Here is a 21,823-nt window from a genome sequence, read left to right as displayed (position 1 = left end):
AGATTTTGGCAGAGAACTGTGAGGAAAGATTATGGAGCAATTTCTCTGAATTATGCAGAGGTTAACCACATCCTTCAACATTAAAAATTGTCATTTCAGTTACAGATATCAAGGAGAAATCTAATACTATTGAACTTGGTAATAAAAATCCCGCTGACTTTAATAGACTTGACTTACTGGGTTTTCAGGAGAGGGAAATCTGAATATTATTCATTTCAATTTAAGGGGCCCATATAAAAGAGGGGAAGGGACTTTTTATACAGGCATGGAATGACAGGACAAGGAGGAATGGCTTCAAATTGATAAGAGGGCAGGGTTAGATGGGATTTTGGGAATAAATTCTTCCCTGTGAGGGTGGGGAGGCCATGGCACAGAGGAGCTGTGGCTGCCCCATCCCTGGAAGTGTTCCAGGCCAGCTTGGACAGGGCTTGGAGCAACCTGGAATGTGAAGGTGTCTCTGCCCATGGCAGGGTGTGGAATGAGGTGAGCTTTAGGTCCCTTCCAACCCAAACCATTCTGTGATTCTGTGAATTTAGCAGAGACTCTCAGAGTATCTCTAACAGAGTCCAGCCAAGGTCACCTTCCTGCACACCTGTAAATACACATCAGGAGCAGCCAGAGCACAGAACTCCTCACCCTTTATCCACTATCAGACATCGGTTCAGTCTTTGATCAGCAGGATAAACAGATCCCTGCACTTGAAAGTGCCCCAGTTCCCCTTCCACACTGCCAAATACCCTTTCCCATTGCACTAATTAACTCACCTCCAGAATCCCTGCTTAGGCTCTCCCATTTAGTAGTGATCACATAAACAAATTAACATTATAAACTGCACTGCACATGAAAGCCAGTCTTGAGAGAAACAATCACATTTAAAACCCAATTTCAGAACATGGGCACTGCCAGGCATCTCACCACAACTCATTACAGAATCCACCCATGGCCTCAATCCCTCCAACATTCACAGTCAGATGGCAACAGTTTTCATTTAATAGGCTAAATACTGAATACTGAACCTGTCCTCATAATAACAGGGTTTGTTTTTCTCATGCTGGGTAAAGCTCCTGTTAATGGCTTTCCACACAATTCTCTAAGCATGATAATAGTGTGTGGACAGGAAAATAGACCACAGGTTGTATTTAAAAAAAAAAAAAAAAGTATAATGCATTTCAGGATTTGTCTGCTTATCAGCAAAGAGGGGGATTTTCCAAAACATTCTGCATTAGCCTAGCTGTAGCAGTGGTGACTACAAAAATGTCACCCCTAGTCCTTAGCTCTTAGAATCCCAGAATGGCTTGGGCTGGAAGGAAACTTAAAATTGTCCAGTTCCACCCCCTGACATGGGCAGGGACACCTTCCACTAGACCACATTCTTCAAGCCCCATCCAGCCTGGCCTGGAACATTTCCAGGGTTTAACATCCTTATTGTTCCTGCCCAAAAGGAGGCAAGATACAGCTTTGTATCAAAAACAAAAAAAATCTTTGGAGGGCTCTGACTTTGGTCTTCCTGTTCTCTCACAGATATCCCATGTGGCCCTGAGTATGGCACCTTCAGGCCCAATGTGTATTTAAACAGTTAAATCACGCTAAATAGGATTTCAAAAGCCTTCATCTAAATTTCTTCACAAATCTTGCTTTTGATCTCTCCAGCTACATCTGTATTATCAAATCAGCTCAAAGCTGTACCAGTGCTAGAAATCCACCTCACTGGTTGTTCTTGATATTTAAAGTCCAACTTCACTGTGGCTGCGTCTGCACCACTTCTCCCACCGGTAACCTCAGGCACGGGGAGCTGGGTGGAGTGGCTGACTCACACTGCACATCCACAGCCTGTGTGGATGAGGGCACAGAGCCAGCACCTCCAAGGTTTTACCACAGGAATGAGGCAGAAGCACTAAAGATGCAGAAGTTCTCTGCAGATGAGAACATCTCTGTGGATGTTCACCTCCCAGACAGGGAATGGGGGTTTGTATTAAACTGTACTTACAGACCCTGGAATGAGGCCATGCAAGGAAAGAATGGCTGTTGAGTGGATGCTTCTGTTTTTCTATTCTTCCCGTAATACAGCTATACAATTTGTTTTGTACTCCTGAACCAAACAATTGCACATTCACAGTTGGAGGTAGGGTATAAATATTGTCTCTGGCTGATCCCTTGATCCCACTGTCCTTGCTGAATTAATCACACTCGCAGATCAATCCAGGATTTGTTGCTAGCAGAGCAGATGGCCAGGCAGACTGCAGTTGTGAGCAAGGCAGGCACCTTCTCCTTCCAATTATCCAGCAGCGTTTTCCAACAGTGGATATTTAAAATTCTACATTATTTTGAAGAAATGCTAGAACTCTCTTGTTCCTTCTTCAGCTCCAAAGGGACAATGACCCCTGAGTTTTGCTCTGCTTCCATCCTCTAAGGCTCAGTGAAAGTACAGGATGGCTGGTGCTCCTTCCCTTTTCAGCTGAATGTTTTCTGCCTCATTTTCTTCTGCTGTCTTCCCATTTTCCACAGAAATGAGGTGACAACACCAGCTGCTGTTTGGCACAGGGATTTCAGCATTATATTAATTGCTGAGCCAAGGGCTCCAGGAAAGGGAAGAGAAGCTGCATTCATGGGATTCATGGCATGGAACAGCAGGAATGAGGGTGACAGTGTGTGCCTTTCAAACAGCCTGGATAGGACTTCCCTGTCACAGGAGTAAATTTGCCGTGAAAGACAGACGTTCTGTTTTCCCAGTGTTTACATCTGTTCTGCATTCAGAGTCCCTCTGGATGATAATTGCTCCTGTCCCCACTCTGTCCCCTGCTGAGGAGCTGTGAGAGCTGTCAGGGGAGTTTCAGCCCAGCTCCATCACGTTCTGTAGGAGACACCTCACGTTGCTCCAGAGGTGAACAGGGTTAACCCAGAGCGTGTTTGCAGTCCCTGAAGGAATTAAACACGACAGGACCGTCCAGAGGAGACGATCCCCCCGTGGTGGGACACAATGGGCCACTCTGATTAACCACATCTAGGCAAATGCATCAAAATCATCCCCTTCACTTCATGGCTAGAGAATAGACAGGAAGGTTAGACAGAGCATGGCCAGGCTGAACAGGATGCTGCACACAGACACAGCATCAGAGAGCCTGGTGTCCACGCAGCATCACAGCACCTTAACAGCACCCAAAGGAACAGGAGACATGGAAAAAAGTCTACGAGATCTGGGAAGGGAACGGTGCCCAAGTTTAAACTGATGTGAACTTAGAATCAAGGAATCCCAGAATGGTTTGGGTTGGAAGGGACCTTAAACATCATGTGGTTCCACTCCCCCTGCCATGGGCAGGAACACCTTCCACTAGACCAGGTTGCTCCAAGCCCCATCCAACCTGACCTTCCAGGGATGGGGCATCCACAGCTTATCTGGATAATCTGTACCAGGGCCTCCTCACCCTCACAAAATTTCTTTCAGATATTCTGAAATATCTGAAATCTAAAGTTACTCTTTCAGTTTGAAGCCATTCCCCCTCGTCCTGGCACTCCAGGCTGTTGTAAATATTCTCTCTTCATCCTTCTTGAAGGCTCCCTTCAGGTGCTGGAAGCCTTCTCCAGGCTGAACAATCCCAATTCTCTCAGTCTTTCCTCACAGCAGAGGTGCCCTATCCCTCTGATCAACTTGGTGGCCTCCTGTGGACTCACTCCAACAAGTCAATGACATGCCAGCAGTATCTTAACCACCACCAGAGAATTCACTGTTTGGTATTTTACCCTTTGCTGCTTCACACAAAATGAAAATAGAAGACTTGAGGTATGCAATTGCTCAGCCTCATGCTCAACCTTTCAATATAGACACCTGCCGGATACAAATAATTGGAAAAATTAAAAACTAAAGCCGGGAGTCTTTGTACTTCAGAACTGTATTTATTAAAACAATGCTGGAATTGATATTTCCAATGCCTTTAAAACAGCACAAACCAAGCCAGTGCACTCCCTTACTCTGCAGCCCAGAGAGAGGACACCAATTCCCCAAGATGTTGATTCCAGATATGGATTTTGAGAATTTCAACTCCTTTTCCCACCTGTACTGTAGGAACTTATACCTGCCTATTTGGCAGTTCAAGGCAGCTCTTCAAGAACACCAGGGCTGCCTCTCAGAACCCAGAAAAATTCTCTCTTCCCCAGCAGTTATGACTGAACCTTTGTGCCCAGACCGGCCTCAAGGCCAGCTCAGCACACAGGACCATTTCCCTGGGCTCAGTTTCCTTCTGGAGGAGCTGGCTACAAATGGCTCATCTCCACAGCTCTCCCTTTGCTGCCAGAGAGAAGCAGTTACCTGCCCCAAGGGAAGCTCCTGCAGAGAATGTAACCAAACTGGAGTTACACATGCAGAAGCCAAATCCAACATCTCCAGCATTTATAAACCCTTATGTGCAGGCTTTCCCACAGGAAAATTTTAGCAGCTTAATTTTTTAGACCTTGTGACCTTTAGACCAGCTGTGCAGCTGATACAACTGTGCCAACTAACAAGTGCAGAAGATGACCCACCTGCCACATCTTCAGTTTTGTTCCAAGGGGTGAGACCCAGCCTAAATCCTCACCCCTGCCATGCAGGAGTGCAGCTGAACAAATTCCAGCCACTCTTACACCCACGGAGCACCTCATGTCCGTCCCACAGCCCCACCAGCCCTCCCTCTCAAGGCTGCTCAATGTCCCTTCTGCCTCTCAGTGGCACCGTATCAGAATCTCACCTGCCCGTGCTTGGCTTCCCACCCTCACCTGCACCTAAACAGGAAATTGCAGGAACTTCACCTGTGAAGAGCCTGGAGGAACCAGCTTGTATTCCAGTCAATCCCACAACCCATGGAACAGTAGGCACAGGCATACTCACACTGTCACACACAGACAGTGACTGCCCCAGCTTCCATCCCTGCAAGTGTCCAAGGACACCTGGAAGTGTCCAGGTCTGACACAGCTTGGAGCAACCTGGGATAGTGGAAGGTGTCCCTGCCCATGGCAGTAGTGGAACTGGAGAGTATTTAAGGTCCCTTCCAACCCAAACCATCCTGATTCCTCTTTCAGCTTCTCCAACAAACTACAGCTCTCTGTATTACCTGCAGACACCCTGCCAAGCCATGGGATCTCCTTAGCAAACTCCCAGCGCTGGGCAAGCTGTCTCTTCACACAGCTGGAAGGGAAAGCACCAGCTGTGAGATGCTCAGGCTGCAGGATCACTGCAGGCTTTTCCTGCGCTCCAGAGGTTTCCCATTTTGATTCCTGCTCCCTCTCTTGCTTTGACTTTAATCACCACTCAATTGACCTTTTCATCATAACTATTAAAAGCCAATGACCTTTCCTGAATGGAAGTATCTCCATTTCATATCTCTGGATCTCCTGGCATTTCTCTTTATTCTGCTGTTGCTTTTACTCCCTGTGATGTGGCAGTACCAATAAACTATTGCCCATTTCCTCATGAAGAACACTCAATAATGCCACAGGTAACCTTCTCCTCACATGGGAGAGCTGTTTATTCCTTTATTTTTTTCTCCTTTTCTGGGAAACCATTCTTCTCCCACAGCAGCTTTTTCTTCCCTGAGCTTTTGGCAACAGATTTTGTCTTTCAGTGACTGAGATGCCATTCAGGAGCCAGATGTGCTGAAGCAGCTGTGCAGTTTCTCCTTCACAGAGTTCTCTCACCTGGGAGCAAAGGGGTTTATTTCTGTCATGTCTAATCTGTGGCCTATGAATGCTGTTCTTTGGTGTTGACAGAAACAATCTACGTCAGGTACTGAAGCTGAATTCCTTGGATTATACTTGGCAGTTTTTTAAACAATAGAGGAATCAAAGTCTCCGAAGATCGTGACAGGATGAAACAGCAAGAACACAGAAAAGGAGGGCTTAGATCAAATTAATGCAGTGGTCTCTTGGGCAGGAAAGAGATGAGCCAACAGCTGTGGGAAGGTAAAAATACCAAGTTCCTCTGTCTCCTTCCAGCATTGGGGGTCTCTTTGACAGCACTGACACTGTTCAGGGGGCACCTGCACTTTGTATTGTATTCCACAGCTCCAGGTTCTGCCAAGAGCCTTGTGGGAGAGGTGGAACAGGGAAGTTTATGTGACATTCCAGGCTGACACCGAGCCCCACACTGCCTTGCACCTCATCTGGAAGCAGTGGGAGGTCTGTGACACAAAGGTGCAAAGCAGGAGAGCACAGCAGTTCCCTGCACTATTCCAACAGTTCCTTTCCTCCCCAGCACAGCAGATGGAAACTGGAATTATTTTAGGTACAACAGCAAAGGAGGGAGCAGTTGAGACTGAAGACATGCTCAAAGTCCAACGCAAACTCCAGGAAGCTGACAAAAGGAGGAAGGTCATACCAAGCATTACCAGATTTTCCTTGTGAGACAGGGACCACTTCACAATTAAAACAGGGCAACACAACCTCTTAATGAAACATTTTATTTAAACCAATACAAGCACCATGCTTAGCAAAAAAAGATTTGGTTTAAAGTAAACATGCAATGTGAAGTAGCAGAGACTAAACAGCGTATGGAAGTTGTACTGTTTACTGGTATTTTCATGGAACTTCCAAATTCTCACATCTGACTGTGAACCTCTCACACCTTTTAAGACAACAAGTCTGAACCACAGAACAAACACAAGTTTCACTGAGCCCCTTCTCATGTCCCACCATGGCTCCATTTCACAGTCACTACATGTATGTATAAAAAAATGTTCATGATGTTTATTTCTGGAATGCACTGAAGTAAGGAATTGAATTCTCTTGCTTCTGCCTGTTTGAGTTAGACCCCTGTCATCAGTTTAACATCATTTCTGAACCAGCTGTTTTACAGTTAAAGATACAAAAATGGAATCCTGGTACAAATGCAAAGATGCTCCTTTGGAGAAGTGAAAAAGGTGTCAACACCTGCTTTATTGCCTCCTTTAATAGATCAGAACAGTATTCATGATACTAGAAATACATTTAAACCATCAAATACCAGCATTTACATTTTTTTTTTTTGTTAAAAATATTCAAAACACTACAAGTCTATTTCATGGGCTGACATGCAAACTCATGCTTTAATTCAGCTTACCATCAATGAATAGGACTACAGGAGCTTGTATCCCAGCCATCTAGTCAATGTTTAAAGCAAACCTGATTAATTGTGGCAGAAGTCTCCCTTGGAGAGACCTTTAACTCCAGACCAAGGATTTTATGGCCAACTTACTAACTCCTGAAAAATAGGAGCTACCAATGGAAAATGCTGACTCTCAGACCTTTAGCTACAAAGGCTCCCCTAGGTTAATCTACATTGTCCTTTAGATGTCTCTTCAGAGGTCTGAAAATTCAAGAGAAATGTGTGATTACAGATGGGCAACTCACCAGCAAAGCCCAGCTGGAACATACTGGCCTGAACATGGACTCATCTGCCTCCCACTGAGCCTACGGGGGCAGCAGCACGGAACACACAGTTCTACAGATAAGGTGGGGAGAGGATGTTAGAAAACAAGCATTATTTATGCAGGAAAGACCTGGACATAATGATGTCTTTGTTTAATCAAGTGGCAGCACTACCTGCATCTCAAGAGCCCAGGACAATTAGCAGCAGCCAGTTGTGTCAAAACACTGCATTAAGACCAAGGAGAACACAAACAAGGCTGGAACAGCAAACACCCTCTGCACACTCGTCCTCCCAGAACCTGCAGCTGCTTCTGCAGCTCAGCCAGGGGAGGGAGGAACAGCTGCCAGGCAGGGCTGGCTGAAGAGTAATACTGGTGGGCTGAGCAGCATCAACAGCACCTTTCAGGAGAAACTGGGCTTTAACACTCTCATGAGGATCTGTTTGCTCCCTGCAAGGCAGAAAGTGCTTAAGTGAGGCACAAGAACGTGTGAAGTGGAAGAACTCGGCTGAAGATTCAGCTGTAAGGAGCAATATTATCTTGGCAGAAGGTGGAGCAACCCAGAGATGAAAGGTCAAGTTTGATCATTTCATGCAGCAGCTCCTCTCCTCCCTCCTGATACAGGCTTCTTGTACAGTTATTTTTGTGCAGACCTGTGCAGGCAGCAGTTGGCTGCTGGCAGCCCACCAGTGTACAAAGTACAACAGACAATTAATCCAGTTTTTCCCCACTGCAAATCAAGCTGAACATTCCAAGCAGCAGCTTCCCTCTCGCCCACACTGTACTTTGACATGCCTCACCTTTATTACAATCCAAAAAAAACCTCAAAAGAGATTTTTGCTGTTTCCAGGCTGATGCTTGGAATGACACTATCGTTTAAGCCAAAGTCTTATTTATACAATGTTTGTCACAAAAGACATTGTTTTTATTGATCTGCAGTACAGAATGATCAAACAACAGTTTCATAATCAACATCTTTTCATCCAGGGAAATGAAATTGTTTTTCCAGTTCAGTACGTTAACACAAATTTAATTACAAGCACTTCTTTCCCGCACCAAAAGATCGATTTAATTGGATCATTCCAACATGCATTTGGAAAAGCTCCTCTCAAGTCAGATTTATATACAAATAAATGAGCAGTAACATCAAACTAGGAAGAGATTTACCAACACTGAAGACCTTTGCAAATTAATTCCTTGTGATCTTGCAGGAATTAGTGTTTTAACACTAACACAGCCTATGTTGACAAATGAAAAATAACCCCACTTGCAGCAAAGGTTTCACAGCATGAAATACTGGCCTCCAAATTTAACACTGCGTTCCTTCCCAGTGAGCAGATTGGTTGGGGCAGCTGTATTTTAAGGTATGTTATCAACAGGAAGCTGCTCTTACGCAGACACTCGTTCAGTAACACAACAAACACTCACGAGCAAGATAGGGAGAGACCGTCCCATGAGTGCTCCTCCTGCCACAGCACGGGCTGAACGTGTCCCACATCAGACAACTACTCTATTCAATATAAAACAGACCTGTAAAAAGACTGGTCATTTATAAAAGTTAAATACTATTTTCACATTAGATCTGCTGTTTCAAAGAGATGAACCATTAAGTAGAATAAAATCAAATGATCGCTTATGCAAAAGCTTCATCTGGAATGTAATTTTGACCAAAAAGCTGTTAAGAAAGTTAGAGGTTGTAATTAAAGTACTCCAAAGCTACGTGTGGCCAACTTTTATAACAAAAGAGATATAAATTGTTCATCATAATGAAAAGCTTTAACCTCCTGACTCCTACAAATGGAGCAGATGATTGAAATTTCAAAGAAAATGAGGTTGGCTTTTTGTTTTAACAGATGTCAACTGCAGCACGAGGCACTAGAAACAAATATTACTTGGATTCTTTACCAAAGATTTTTACCAAATTTGTAAGAAGTGGCAGTGTAAAATTCTCAAGTCCTTTTAAAGCTAACAAATGAAAGGCACACAGTATCACCAGGTGTTCAGATAACAGGAAATGAGCAGAGGTAAACTTCTCAGCAGTGTCAGAATAGAGATGCAAGAAGAAATCTGGTACAAGAGGAACCAGAGTTGTAGTTCAGCCCTTAGTTATCAGCTAGTTCCTGTGAGACTGTATTAGCATGAGAACTGGACAGTCAAAACTTTGCCCTGAAATTTAGAAAGATTGACTCAGACAACTGAGGAATTACTGGAATGACAAAAATTACTTCCAAGATTTTGAGACAGTTCACATGGACTCGATGGAAACATAAATGGATGGATTTGCTGTACAAGGATTTTGACTTCTTAATACCAAACAAATGCTTTAGGGAGTAGTTCTCAAAATTGAGAAGACACTAAGTCAAAAAATCTGGTAAGTGACAGTATATAAATTCTGCATATAAATGGCTAATGTGTTTCATAAGGATGCGTTTGTAGCTCAGAAAAAGTTAGCGTCAGCTTCCAAATTATGTTTGTACACGGTTATAAATCCAGAACTGAACTATTTTAGTTACAGAAATATTAGTCACAGGAGTGCAAAAGGAGTCCCTGCAGAGGAGTATTCCCTTTTAGCAGGTACAAATAAGGAAACACCTGCAAAGATTTGTTACTTCAAGGAGACAGACCTGCTATTCTTTGCACAAACTCTGCACAAGAGAGATACTGCAGGAGACAGCTGTGAATACAGTGCATTGCTTGGATGTAAGTATTCATGTCTGGTTCCAGTATCACCAGGATGGTACATAAATACTTAGAACAGAGGTTTCCCTTAGTGGAAGAAGCCCAGTTTCTCACGCAGCCATTCTTCAGTTAGGTCCTCTGTATTTCTGATTTCGAATACCTAAATAAAATGGCATTGCATCAATTCCTGAGGGATGGGACTGCAAAGGGCCAAGCACACAATGCAAGCAGCACCTTTCCACACACATTGTCTGAGCTGCAATAAACCACTCACTAACCTACAGTTTTCAGGTGCTTTCTTGAAAGCATCAGATCAGAGGAAAATACACAAGACTAAGTGGCAAAAAACATCACTAACATGAACAAGAATCTCGTAATTGCTGTTTCTAGGCTTCACTCTTGTCCCTTAAGAATGTGAAAAAAGCACATGTACTACATTTTAAAATAACCCTGAAGTGGCCCCATCTCCCATGCATTATCTCAGCAAGATGGTATTTTGAAGAATACAAATTAATATCTGGGTTGAGTTAAGCCCAGAATTCAGCTATTTTGCTCGGTAAAACACAGTTATTTTTATTTTTAACTGAAATAAATTCATAATATGCAGTAGCATATTGTTTTACCTGTAAAATATCTCAAAATAGAAAACTTGGGAAAAAATCCCAACAAAATCCTAAAAGCATAGAATGGCTTGGGTTGCAAGGGACCTCAAAGACCATCTAGTTCCAATCCCCTGGCATGGGCAGGGACACCTTCCACTATCCCAGGTTGCTCCAAGCCCCATCCAACCTGGCCTAGAATATTTTCAGGGATGGGGCAGCCACAGCTTCTCTGGGCAAAACCCCAGAAATAACCTAAAAACAACTAACCCAGTTGTGACACCTTTAATGAACCTTTAATGCAGCCTTGAAAACAAGGTCCAAAACACCAATATACTCTTTACATTCCATGTGGGCAAGTAATTGGTTAGGGTTTGAGGGGTTTTTTTAATTGTCTAAAGAGAAACTGCATTAATTTTGCATTGATTACTGGGCATCCATGAGATGCCCAAAGACAAAAGCCAGGCAATTTTAGAAATTCAAAGGCCTTCAAAATGGAAAAACTCCAAAAATCAGTGTTACAAGAATGGAACAGCTTATCAGGAGCCAAGCTAATATGCAAGTCACTGGAAACTGATGAGAGAACTCAGCTGAGTCATGAGCAAAAAGCACACCAGGAGGAAGTCACAGCATGAGTTAAAATGAAACACAGCTCAGTAAGCGGCAAGAATAAAGCACATTTGAAGAGCAAGCAGGCAACCCCAACTGGAGACAGCCTGTGTTCTCAGGCTTCAGAAGGAAGATGAATGATCATGAACCCAGTCCTGGACTTGCATTCAAAAGCCATTCAGGCTGAATTTCACCCATTTCAGAAGTGATGGGAACTCCAACTGAGCTACCTCCCAGGCTTTCACCTTTTTCTCACCAACCCTTTCTTCTTGCTTACTGAAAACTGACTTCCTCCTTTCTATCACAGTTATCAGCCCTCTAAAATGCAGTTTCATCAGATTTAAAGTAAGATTTCTTGGGGCTGTGCTGATTGTTTCCACCATCTTCTGCTGCCTTTCTATTAAATCCTGCCAGTCTGAGGTGTCTTTCCTTACACAGTACAGCTGGAAGAGGCAGAAGTTGGACAGAGCTTGGAGCAACCTGGTCTAGTGAGAGGTGTTTGAACAAATGAATGTTAAGGTCCCTTCCAACCCAAGCCATTCTATGATTCATAGTTCTCATACTGACCCAACAGACATTTTTACTGAGATGCCAAGGACTCAGCAGGGTAAGGAAGACCTAAAGGGAATAGTGCTGAGGGAAGTGTTGAAATCATTTCACATGGCATGAAAAACCTGAAGCAGCTACTTACTCTATTAAGCTTTACTGCTTGAAGCAAAAGAGTCTAGGTGCCAACTAGGCAAAGATTTCAAAGATCTCCAAAATGAGAAACAGGTGAAATTTCTTTTCTAAAATATACACAGAGGCAGGCCTAGTGAATGCAGTAATTTCTTCTGGTGTCTGTACTGGAAGAACCCAACACAGGAAGAAATTGTTCATCACTTGGCACATATTACTTACTCTGCAGGCTGTTCTGCAAGCATCCAGCCCCAGGAACCAGCTAAACTGATCTGTTCCACACCATACTGAGGCTTCAGCCTATTCTTTCCCAGTAAATTCCTCCCCCACAGCAGAGATGTCCATCCTACTGAGGGATATTTTTGTTTTAGAGAACACTGTTCCTCCTGATGTTTTAGGGTACAGAAATCTCCACATATACTCCTCCCTCAGTCTTCCTAAACAGGACTCTGTTCACTGTAATCACAAACTCTCACAAAACCCTTCTTGCCATCGGTTCAAGCAAGACACAAAACAACAACCTGCAGTGAAGGGATAGAGAGTTATTTCAAAAGCCAGTTATACCTTAGTGAGTTCAGCTGTCTGTACAAGCTTATTCTTGCTTCCAGCATACATCATCTGCTGCTCAGGCTTACATCCTGTAGTTATGCAGGGGAAAAAAAAAAAAAAAAAGCTTGTTTAGTTATTTTGACTGCAACACTTCAAAAATAAGATTGGGCTTTTTTTTTTAGCAATTCAAACTGAAAGCTAAAGACATTCACAAGAAGACTCTCAGGTAACTACAGAAGAATATGCTCAGTAGTTGCTAAACTCTTTTATATACCTTGTTATTCTAGCTCTACGAAATGAAGGGCAGAACAATGCAATCAGTTTATCTTCTTCCAGGGGATAACAAGGATAATCCAGTAATACCAGCAAGATACACTCCTACAATACAGAACACAGATGGAAGCCCAGGAGCAATTCAGCTCTGTAAGCCCAAACCAAGACACAGGTTATTTGGCTTCTATTAAAATTACACAGTGCACTGTCCAGGTAAGTTGATGTTGAGGCTTGCTGTGACACAAGCAGAGGATGCTCTACACTGCTCTCTACAAACTTGGGATGATCCAGGATTAGAGTCTGTTTCTTCTGGAACAGTCTGTTCCCCCAGCACTTTCACATGCCCAGATCTGGGTTAGGAGCCCTCTTTTCCTCCTTTTCACCCACAGCTGTGAAAAGCCCTTTAGACTGTCCTCTCACAGCATCCTCTTCTGCTGCCCATTACATCCAGGTCCCCTGAGAACTCTGCTCTCAGATCCCATCCTAGCCCTTTTAGAGTCCTGTTCCTTTCACGGATAAAATGAAAGGAATAGGATTCTAAAATCCTGAGAAAGAAATGGGTTTCCTTGTCCTTCTGAGATTAATTTCTTCCCTCCCAGTCACTAATGTCTGAATAGCAAGAGACAGGTGAGGAGAATCACTCAGGAACAGAGGCAGTGTCTTCCAGCCCTCTCTCCACTCACTTCCTGAGCCTTACAGAGTTGTGTTTTAAGGATTCCTCAAGATCTGAGGAGTAAACAGGTTAAATTAGTTTCAACCTCCATGAGTAGATGCTCCAGGCCCTGTCCTTCAGAGGGTTGCTGAGCACTCTGAGAACAGGCACATTTAGGCAGACACACCTTTTGGCCAGCTAAGCAGGAAACCAACACTCCAGTTCAGCCTTCAGAAGTGGAAAAGAGAGACTCTCTTCTCTCATACAACTGAAGTGTCCTAAATGTGAACCTCAAAGGCAGGAAAACCTCCTTGAGAGGTTAAGCACTCAGTTTTATCTTCCCTAGAAAAGAATATTCCCAAACTTACAACACACAGTAGCTACCAATCACAATGTTCACTCACCAACTGGACTGGAGAAGATAAAGCACAATGGATAGGAAACTCTTCCATCTTCATGCTGGTACTTGTAACTATACACAATAAATGTTTTTTCTGAGGTTAAAGAAACTAAGAAATCGATTATTTTAGTAGGATATAATCCTCAGTTATCAGAGCACAATGCACAGAGCACAAGTCAGTATTGCATTTTAGATGATATTTCAATTTGGCAATAATAACCTCACTATTCTGTTTTCACTTCCACATCTGACTTTCAGAACTGGCCCTGCCTCAATGTGAGGGCTGTCTCTGTAGTAATTTTTCATATCAGAGCTAAAAATCACCCTATTATCACAAATATTCCTCTTCCAACTTTGTAAAAAGACTTCCCACACCCACCAGTGTGGTTTTGGCTTAATGAAAGCCAAATTCTTTGTTGACCAAGAACTTCGCTGTTTCAGGTGTTTTGCTGATTTTGAACCACAGTTTTAGCCAGGACTTCTGTTTTACAGCCTCCCACCGCACTGTGGGCATGAAAGGAAAGATTTGGAAGGGCACAGGGAATGGTGCCAGCCAGCTCTTCAGGCTAATAGGGCAGGTATTTTCCTAACATGTAATTTAAGTACCCCTTTTACTTCATTAGAGTAATTTATTTGACCCTCTTTTGTTCCTTTTTTTTCAGAACAAGGATTCCTCCCTGGATCACATGTCCAATCCCAGAATCAGTAACTGCAGCAAAACAACAACAGCCACATCCTGAGAATGTACCAAAACATATCCAGAGTTACACAGGCAGATTCCTATATTTAGAAGTAGCCACCAACTGCTAGATTTTACTCATTTCTTTACATTACCAGCAGCTTGGCTTTGCTTTACTTCCCCAAACATTATATAGTCTAAAAGGAAATAAAATGTCAGGAAAGGCTTAAATGAGTCATTGTTTCACAAGTAGTACAACAGTTCAGTACAGCCTGAGAACTGATCCCTGGGTTATTTCACAAATGAAGGATCAGCAAGATCACACTAAAGCAATTACTGGCCTAAAAAGGTGAAGTCCAACATTTTGAACAGCTTCCAGGAGTGAGTAAGTCCAAATGGCAGCAGCATAGGAAGGATATCGAGGTTGTCTCTCAGGCAGCTCATCCTTTAGCTCATCAGGAGAAATACCCTGGTGACATTAAACACAAGCAATATTTGAGCAAGCATTTTGCACTGGAAGGTTAAAGCAGAGTAATGGGCAGTGAAACACCTGTAAGGCAGATGTTGATCTACAGGTGAACTGATAAGGACCTCCCAAATTTCTACAGCAGATTAGGAAGACTTGTGTGCCAATAGACTCCTATGACTAAACACAGAATTAATGTTACCCTGAATAATCTTCCCTATTTTAGGCATAATGAGTTTAGCAATCATTTCTGGCTCTAGCTGGCTATGCTGGCAGCTACCTTGCTTTGCCAACCCTACTGCTAAAGAGAAATAAGGAAGCACACACCATAAAGTCAGTTAAAAATCAGCTAAATCAGAAGTTTGAAAAATTCAGTCTTTCCTCCTTCAGCAAACAAAAGAAGAGTCCCCATTACATTTGAGTGTTACATTAACATCTACATTCTAGGGAACAAGAGCTATGGTTAATGCTCAAATCCCTGGGAAGGATTTAATTTTGCCCTATGGACCATTAAGAAACACCACACACTGGGCTGACCTTATTATGCCACCCATCAAATTTAGAGTCTGCAGGGGATTAGCAATCCTGCTTCTAATTGATGGCAGACCAGCTCAGAGGCAAATGTGCAGATCTATGTGGAAACACAGCAGAAATCTCTTCAAAAAGCCAGCAGGTGCCAAAGACGCTTTTTACATCATTAGAACAGCTTTAAAATAACATTTTTTTGTGCAATTAATTAGTCAACTCAATTGCTTCTGCATAGTTTCATTATTAATGGTGCTGTGCTTTACATGCAGAGTGACCATGCATTTAAATAAGCTCATGACCCAAATTAGATTAAGAGTTTGATAACTATTCGAAACTAAGGCAGTACCTTAGAGACAACAATACATTGCAGGCTGAAGATACTCTTATTTACAATTCATTTAACAAACCTCATGCTCCTCATCCAGCACCACCAACTGCTTATCCTTGTCGATTTTCACTATAAATCAAAATAAAACACAGATCAATGTTTTTTTTCAATTGATTTATAAGATGGATGCATGAAGCTTTTTAGCACTCAACAATTATAGTCCTAGTGATTCTGTTTTCTTCTTCAGTGTATCTCATGACTTCCCAAAATCATTTTGCAAACAGTGGTAGACTCTGAGCCATAATTAAATATAAATACTCTGCTAAGAGCAGATGGAGACTTGTATCCTACAAACAGCACTGTTTTATTGTTAAAATTACAGGCAGAATTGGAAGTGCTGCAGCTCAGAGAACAAATACCCTCCTGGCTCATGTTTATTTGATCCAGCAGCAACGTTACACAGGGAAGAAAAGAGGAGGCAGGATTTTCTGACAATTTTTGTAAGGCGCGTTTGGAACTTACTTATAATGGCAGCATTGTTGGTCTCTTTGCGAAATCGGAATTTTCTCAGTTTCTCCACCAGGTCTTCAGCAACATCACAAACCACCAGAGATTCACTCTGCAGAAAGGAAACAGCAGAGGGGAGGGAGAGATAAATCTTTCTAGAAAGTGAAACAGACAAAAAAAAAATCCTTGTGTCACACATATCTGTGCATAAACCCTACCAAAGAGGGCATGCATGCAGCTTGTCAAAAGCTCCAGAGCATCACAAAAACAAAAAAAAAGTAGGTGAAAGCAAATTGGTTTTGTTTATTTAAAAAAAAAAACATTAACAGAATATTTATCTGGTTTTACTTCCTTCTTCAAATCCACACAGTTAACTAGGAGTATTTAATTAACTACTCATGAAGTGAGATTATTCTCAGAGCTATTACAAGTAAACTTTACACTTCAGAAGTAGATTTTACACTTCTACACTTAAAAAGTTAATTTTACACTTCAATTTCCAAGCCCTGAAATAAGGGAGTCCCTTAGAGTGGCAGCAGATGGGATCGAGTTACTTAAGCATTTAATATAATAAGAGCTGCTATGAGTATTTAAGAACATTGTCCTTGTTTATGTTTACCCACAAAAATATCGATTGGATTTCTGAGATTCACACAATCATTTTAACCCAAAAACATGCACCCATTTCACCCTGTGCACACCAAGCTCTCAGCAGAGATGCTCAGATAAAGTATTAGTCTTCACACTGAAAATGAGGAAGGAAATTATTGTTTCACAAGCAGCCATGCAGGTTGTCTTCCCTTACACATGCAATTTCTGAACTGCACCAAGCCAACCACTGCTATTTGCTGAGCAACATTTTATACACACAACCTCCACCACCAATGGGTTCAGGCCAGCCTGATAAAGAAGTAACTTAAAATCTACAGCTTCTACTGTACTTGTGAACTCCCAAGGCATCAAGAACTTTGTACCAAAGTAACTGCATTTCAAGGTTTCCTTTAAAAAAATTCTTCAGATAAAAAAATTGTGCAAGATTACCAATCAAAAACTCAAATAAAGAGCTCTTGCATTGAGACAAATAACTGCTTTTAAACTAGAATGTCACTATTTAAGCTCTCAATTCTGTCTCCTCTTGTTCAACATTGTGACATTTCCCCCAAAAAGCAGGATGGGTGGCTCTACTTCCCCACGTTTGTTGTTGCTCCTGAAAAGATTTCCACCTTGACCAAATTCTGGCTCAAAGTCTCATCCCTCTGCTTCCTCTGGACAGCTAGAGAGGAAATCAGGCTCTGCCGTGACAGCACAGCTCAGGCACTGCCTGTACAGCCTCCCTGATTTTGCTTGTTCCCCCTAAAAGTCAAAGACGGCCCTTGGCTCCCTCTGATCAGTGAGTGGGTGCCTGTGACCCAAACAGGTTGAACTGCATGATCTCAGAGGTCTTTTCCAACCAAACTCATTCTGGATTCTGTGAAATATCCCTTGTACCCAGTCTCACTCATTCAGGAAAAAAACCCTAAAAAATATTTAAACACAACAGAATTCAGAGCTGCACTTGATAGCCGAAGTTGTATTTCATATAAAATGTCACCAATACCCACTCTCACTAACCCAGGAGGTCTCAATTAAAAATCCCAACAGGATTCAGGGCTGCATTTCAAAACTGAGGTTGTATTTTATATGAAATGCTCTTTTGTAAAAGGAAGCTTTTTTCCCAATCCTCTGGGCTCACCAGCTTCTCCCAGCAGCCAAGCCATGCTCTTGCTCACACCTGTGCAGCCACAAAAACACAAATTCCTGGGGTAATCTGAAGGAAAACACTTGGCAACATCAGATTCAGACTGTTTATCGGGGCTAAGCCGGCTCACCAACGCTTGGCTTAACAAAAACTCAAGAAAGCCAAGGCAGGATTGCTGCACAAACACGGACACACCTGCCAACAGCACCGAGGGGGATGCTGATGCTCCTGGACCCTCCTGTGCAGATCCCCTCGGGACACCCACTCCCCTCACCATCAGACTGACAAGTAAACGTGAATTTCCCAAAGCGCCTCAAGCAGGACTCACTAGAGAGGCACACAGCAAAACAGCCCAAGATTTGATCAGATTTGCTTTGCAACTGCCCCTTCTATAGGAGGGTTCATCTCCCCCAAACCTTCACCAAAAGCAGCAAGCATGACTCTTCCTTTTCCCACAACCGTTTCTTTACCCATTAGCCAATATTAATGCAAAGTACCCTACAGCATTCACCCACCAGTCCTTGTTTCTCTTGGTCTGTTCCGACCAGCAATCACAGCTCAAGTCCAAATTCACCACTCGGGCGAATTAGTTCAATGAGCAACAATCAGACGTTCTTCAGTGAATTAGCTCGAAACATTACAAGCGAAGCAACAACCAGGTACGATCAAGCAATCAGTCGTTTCACAGACACATAATCAGTTCCTCAGAGGTCAGATCACGCGTTTTCCTGCTGATTATTCTAGCATTTCCCTATCGAATCCTTCTGAATCAGCTAACGATGCATTATATCAGCGGGGTGAGTCCCCTCCCGGCCGGACCCCCCCCTCCCCTCACGATCTCCCCGGGTCCCCCCATGAGGGAGCGGCGCGCGCTCCCCCCTCACCATCTTGGCGCGCGCACCAACCACCACCGCCGCCGCTCGCGCGCCGCCGCCGCCTCCTCCTCACTGGGTTGCGCCCCCCCCACGGCGCCTGCGTGGCACAAGCCCCGCCCCCTCCCTCGCCCTGCTACCAACCAACAGCGCTCCCCCGGGGTGGGCGGGGCGGCGTCACGCGCCTACGGCCAGCGGGGAGGTTCAAGGCCGCCGGGCGCGGGAGGGCGGGAAAACGCGGGGTCACGTGATCCCAATGCACCACGCCCCCTTTCATTGCCGCGCAGCCGTGGTCCCGCCCCCTCGCCGTTGCCATGGCAACTCGCGGGCTCGCCCTGTGGCGCCATTTCGCTCTGAGGGGATCTGGGGGTGGCGGGTCTTGTTGGAGTGGGTTCGGCTTCACAGCCCTTAATGTGGCTTCCGAAGAGCAAGGAGTGAACGTTTAACCCTGGAATTGAGGCATGAGGCGAATCAGAAGTTGTGCTGCTCGTGGTGCTTGTTGTGTGCACAAGTGGACTGTAATTCTGTAAGTCATGCAGTGTCTCCAGCACATAAGTCACAAATAGGAGCAGCCAGAGCTGGGCACAGTTTGTCCATAATAGGGTCTTAATGTGAGGCTCTCCTGATGCTGGAGTGAATATTTGGCCTTTTCCATGCCACTCACAATTTTAGATACTGTTAGAGCACTTTCAGGGATTTCATAAGAGATTTAAGAATATAATTGCTTTTCTCAGAATGAAAGTACAGATGCAGGTTTCACATCTCAGACACAACTTCTAGTGAATTATACTAATGATTTAAACACCAAATGTATAAGATAAAACTGCAGTTTTTCACCAAGGGTTTCAGCAAACACCACAGAAATGTGAGACTGCTGAGCAGCTATTGAAACCTCACACAAAATCACAGAATATCCTGAGGTGGAAGGGATCCACAGGGATCTTTGAGCCCAACTCCTGGCCCTGCACAGGAAAACCCACCCCATAAATCTCACTCTGTGACTGAAAGCATTGATCAAATGCTCATCTGTTAGCCTTGGGGTCATGACTGTTCCCTCAGTAGCCTGTTCAGTGCCTGACCATCCTCTGGGGGATGAACCTTTTCCTGATATCCCACCTAATAATGCAATCACCCCAAAGTGCTGTGGGTTGGAACACTTCTCCCTAGACCAGGATGCTCCAAATCCCACCTAACATGGCCATGAACACTTGCAGGGGATGGTGCAACCACAACTTTTCAGGGCAGCCTGTGCCAGGTCCTCACAGCCCTCACAGCCAACAATTCCTTGCCAATAGCCCATCCAACCCCCATTCCAGGGCAAGGAGGAAGCAAAAATCAGCTGTGTGCTGCCAGGGAGGTGGCTTTGGGTCACCTTACTGCCACTGCAGCTGTGACTGGCAGCTGTCAGGGACAAAGCTGAGGCACTCTGAGGTCTCCAGCCTCTGGCACGGTGGCAAAGCTGAATCCTGCCCCGAGTGCCATCACTGTGGCTCTAAGAGGTCTCTGCAAGGACACAACAGCAACAGCCCTCCTGGTGCTTTACAGACTTGAAAGGGCACCTGGAGCCTGAGCGCACTGCCAGGAGCCAGCGCCTCTGCCAAGGGCCCAGGAGTGACAAGGGCCAATTTCCTCCAGAGGCATAAAGGCTCTGCCCAGGGACAGGGCTCTGGGAGAGCCCTCATGGAAAGCAGGACTGGGGGGACAGGGGACAGGAATCACAGCCAGGCTGCCCTGGGACAGGCCTGACAGGCAGACAGGACACAGGGCAGGGAGGAGTCCCTGCCCTCTCTGTGCTCACCTGAACACAGGGACATAAGGCACAGGGGGAATGGGGACACAGTAGGCCCCTCTCCTCTGGGTTTCACAGAGCTCTTGGAAGGGTTAGGGTGCAGAAAAAGTAGTCTGGAATTGGAGAATGCAGAGGACGTAAGCACAATAATCCTTCTCTTGCTTTATAAAGCTTTATCCAGTCCCCACAGGTGGTGGAGGATAGTTTGTTACATTTCAGTGCATGGAGCAGCATTTTGATTACCTGGAGCAGGAGGTGACTCAGCCACTTCAGGAGCTGTTGCAAGACAGTCTGAGGCAGAGTGCCAGGGCTTGGGGGACCCTGCTGTGGCCTGACTTGTGGAGATCAGCTGTGACAGGCAAGTTTAGAAATAACTATGTATTTTTATTTTATTTAGATAATTTTTTTCTTGATTAATAAGGTTGTACAATATATTAACTGGTGTTTTTAGTAATAATATTTATTTGTTATACATACAAGCTAGCAGAAGTGTAGGAGTAGAATTTTGTTGCATGGGAATATAAATTTATTAGGAATTACACATTTTTTTATTATTAAAAAATGTATTACATACCATTGTATTATATGAAATATATGAGATTTTTGTGTGAAATATAATATGCTAGAATTTTACAATATTAAGAGTATATTTTTATCTGTTTTTTATAAATTGTATATGGCATATTTAATGTAATTGATGTCATAGGATGTAGAATAGCTATACATGTTGGAATTGATAGAAACGATCGATATTATTATAGCATACGGATACAAACGATACTTTTATTTCTATTATGTATTTTAATAAAGTTGTCTTCGACATAATATTTCATCTGTGACGTTTCATGTGTTTGTTTCAACCGTGGAACCCTGGGGCCGCCATGGTTCCGCCCCGTCCCTGGCAGCCTGAGGGCGGCGGTGTTTGATGGCTCCATCCCGTCCCTGGCAGGCTGAGGGCAGTGGCTTCAGTCGGTGTTTTCATGGCTCCACCCCGTTCCTGGCAGGCTGAGGGCAGCGGTGTTTCCATGGCTCCCTCCCGTCCCTGGCAGCCTGAGGGCAGCGGTGTTCCCATGCCTCCGCCCCGTCCCTGACAGCCTGAGGGCAGCG

The 21,823-nt window shown here is 44.0% G+C and overlaps 1 protein-coding gene and 1 long non-coding RNA gene across 2 annotated transcripts; one reads left to right on the top strand and one right to left on the bottom strand.

The window, feature by feature from the left end:
* Window positions 1-6,409: 6,409 nt before the first annotated feature.
* GMFB (glia maturation factor beta) lies at window positions 6,410-19,018 on the bottom strand. The gene is made up of 7 exons (XM_015632000.1): window positions 18,940-19,018; window positions 16,333-16,429; window positions 15,890-15,939; window positions 14,908-14,957; window positions 13,814-13,896; window positions 12,500-12,573; window positions 6,410-10,209 (listed from the first exon to the last, which is right to left on the bottom strand). The coding sequence occupies exons 1-7, from the start codon at window positions 18,940-18,942 to the stop codon at window positions 10,138-10,140; spliced, it is 429 nt and encodes a 142-aa protein (XP_015487486.1). The 5' UTR covers window positions 18,943-19,018; the 3' UTR covers window positions 6,410-10,137.
* Window positions 19,019-19,294: 276 nt separating this feature from the next.
* LOC117244566 lies at window positions 19,295-21,541 on the top strand. The gene is made up of 2 exons (XR_004497920.1): window positions 19,295-19,453; window positions 20,936-21,541. It is a non-coding gene; the product is annotated as an uncharacterized LOC117244566 (long non-coding RNA).
* The last annotated feature ends 282 nt before the right edge of the window (window positions 21,542-21,823 follow it).

This window comes from Parus major, chromosome 5 (genome assembly GCF_001522545.3).
Source record: "Parus major isolate Abel chromosome 5, Parus_major1.1, whole genome shotgun sequence".
NCBI lineage: Eukaryota > Metazoa > Chordata > Aves > Passeriformes > Paridae > Parus > Parus major.
This window is presented reverse-complemented; position numbering and strand designations above follow the sequence as displayed.

Excerpts from the sequence above, each read along its gene's own strand:
- GMFB (XM_015632000.1), bottom strand. Across the intron at positions 15,940-16,332 it reads CAACAATGCTGCCATTATAA|TGAAAATCGACAAGGATAAG; the intron begins GTAAGTTCCAAA and ends TTTGATTTATAG. Across the intron at positions 10,210-12,499 it reads AGACAGCTGAACTCACTAAG|GTATTCGAAATCAGAAATAC; the intron begins GTATAACTGGCT and ends CATTTTATTTAG.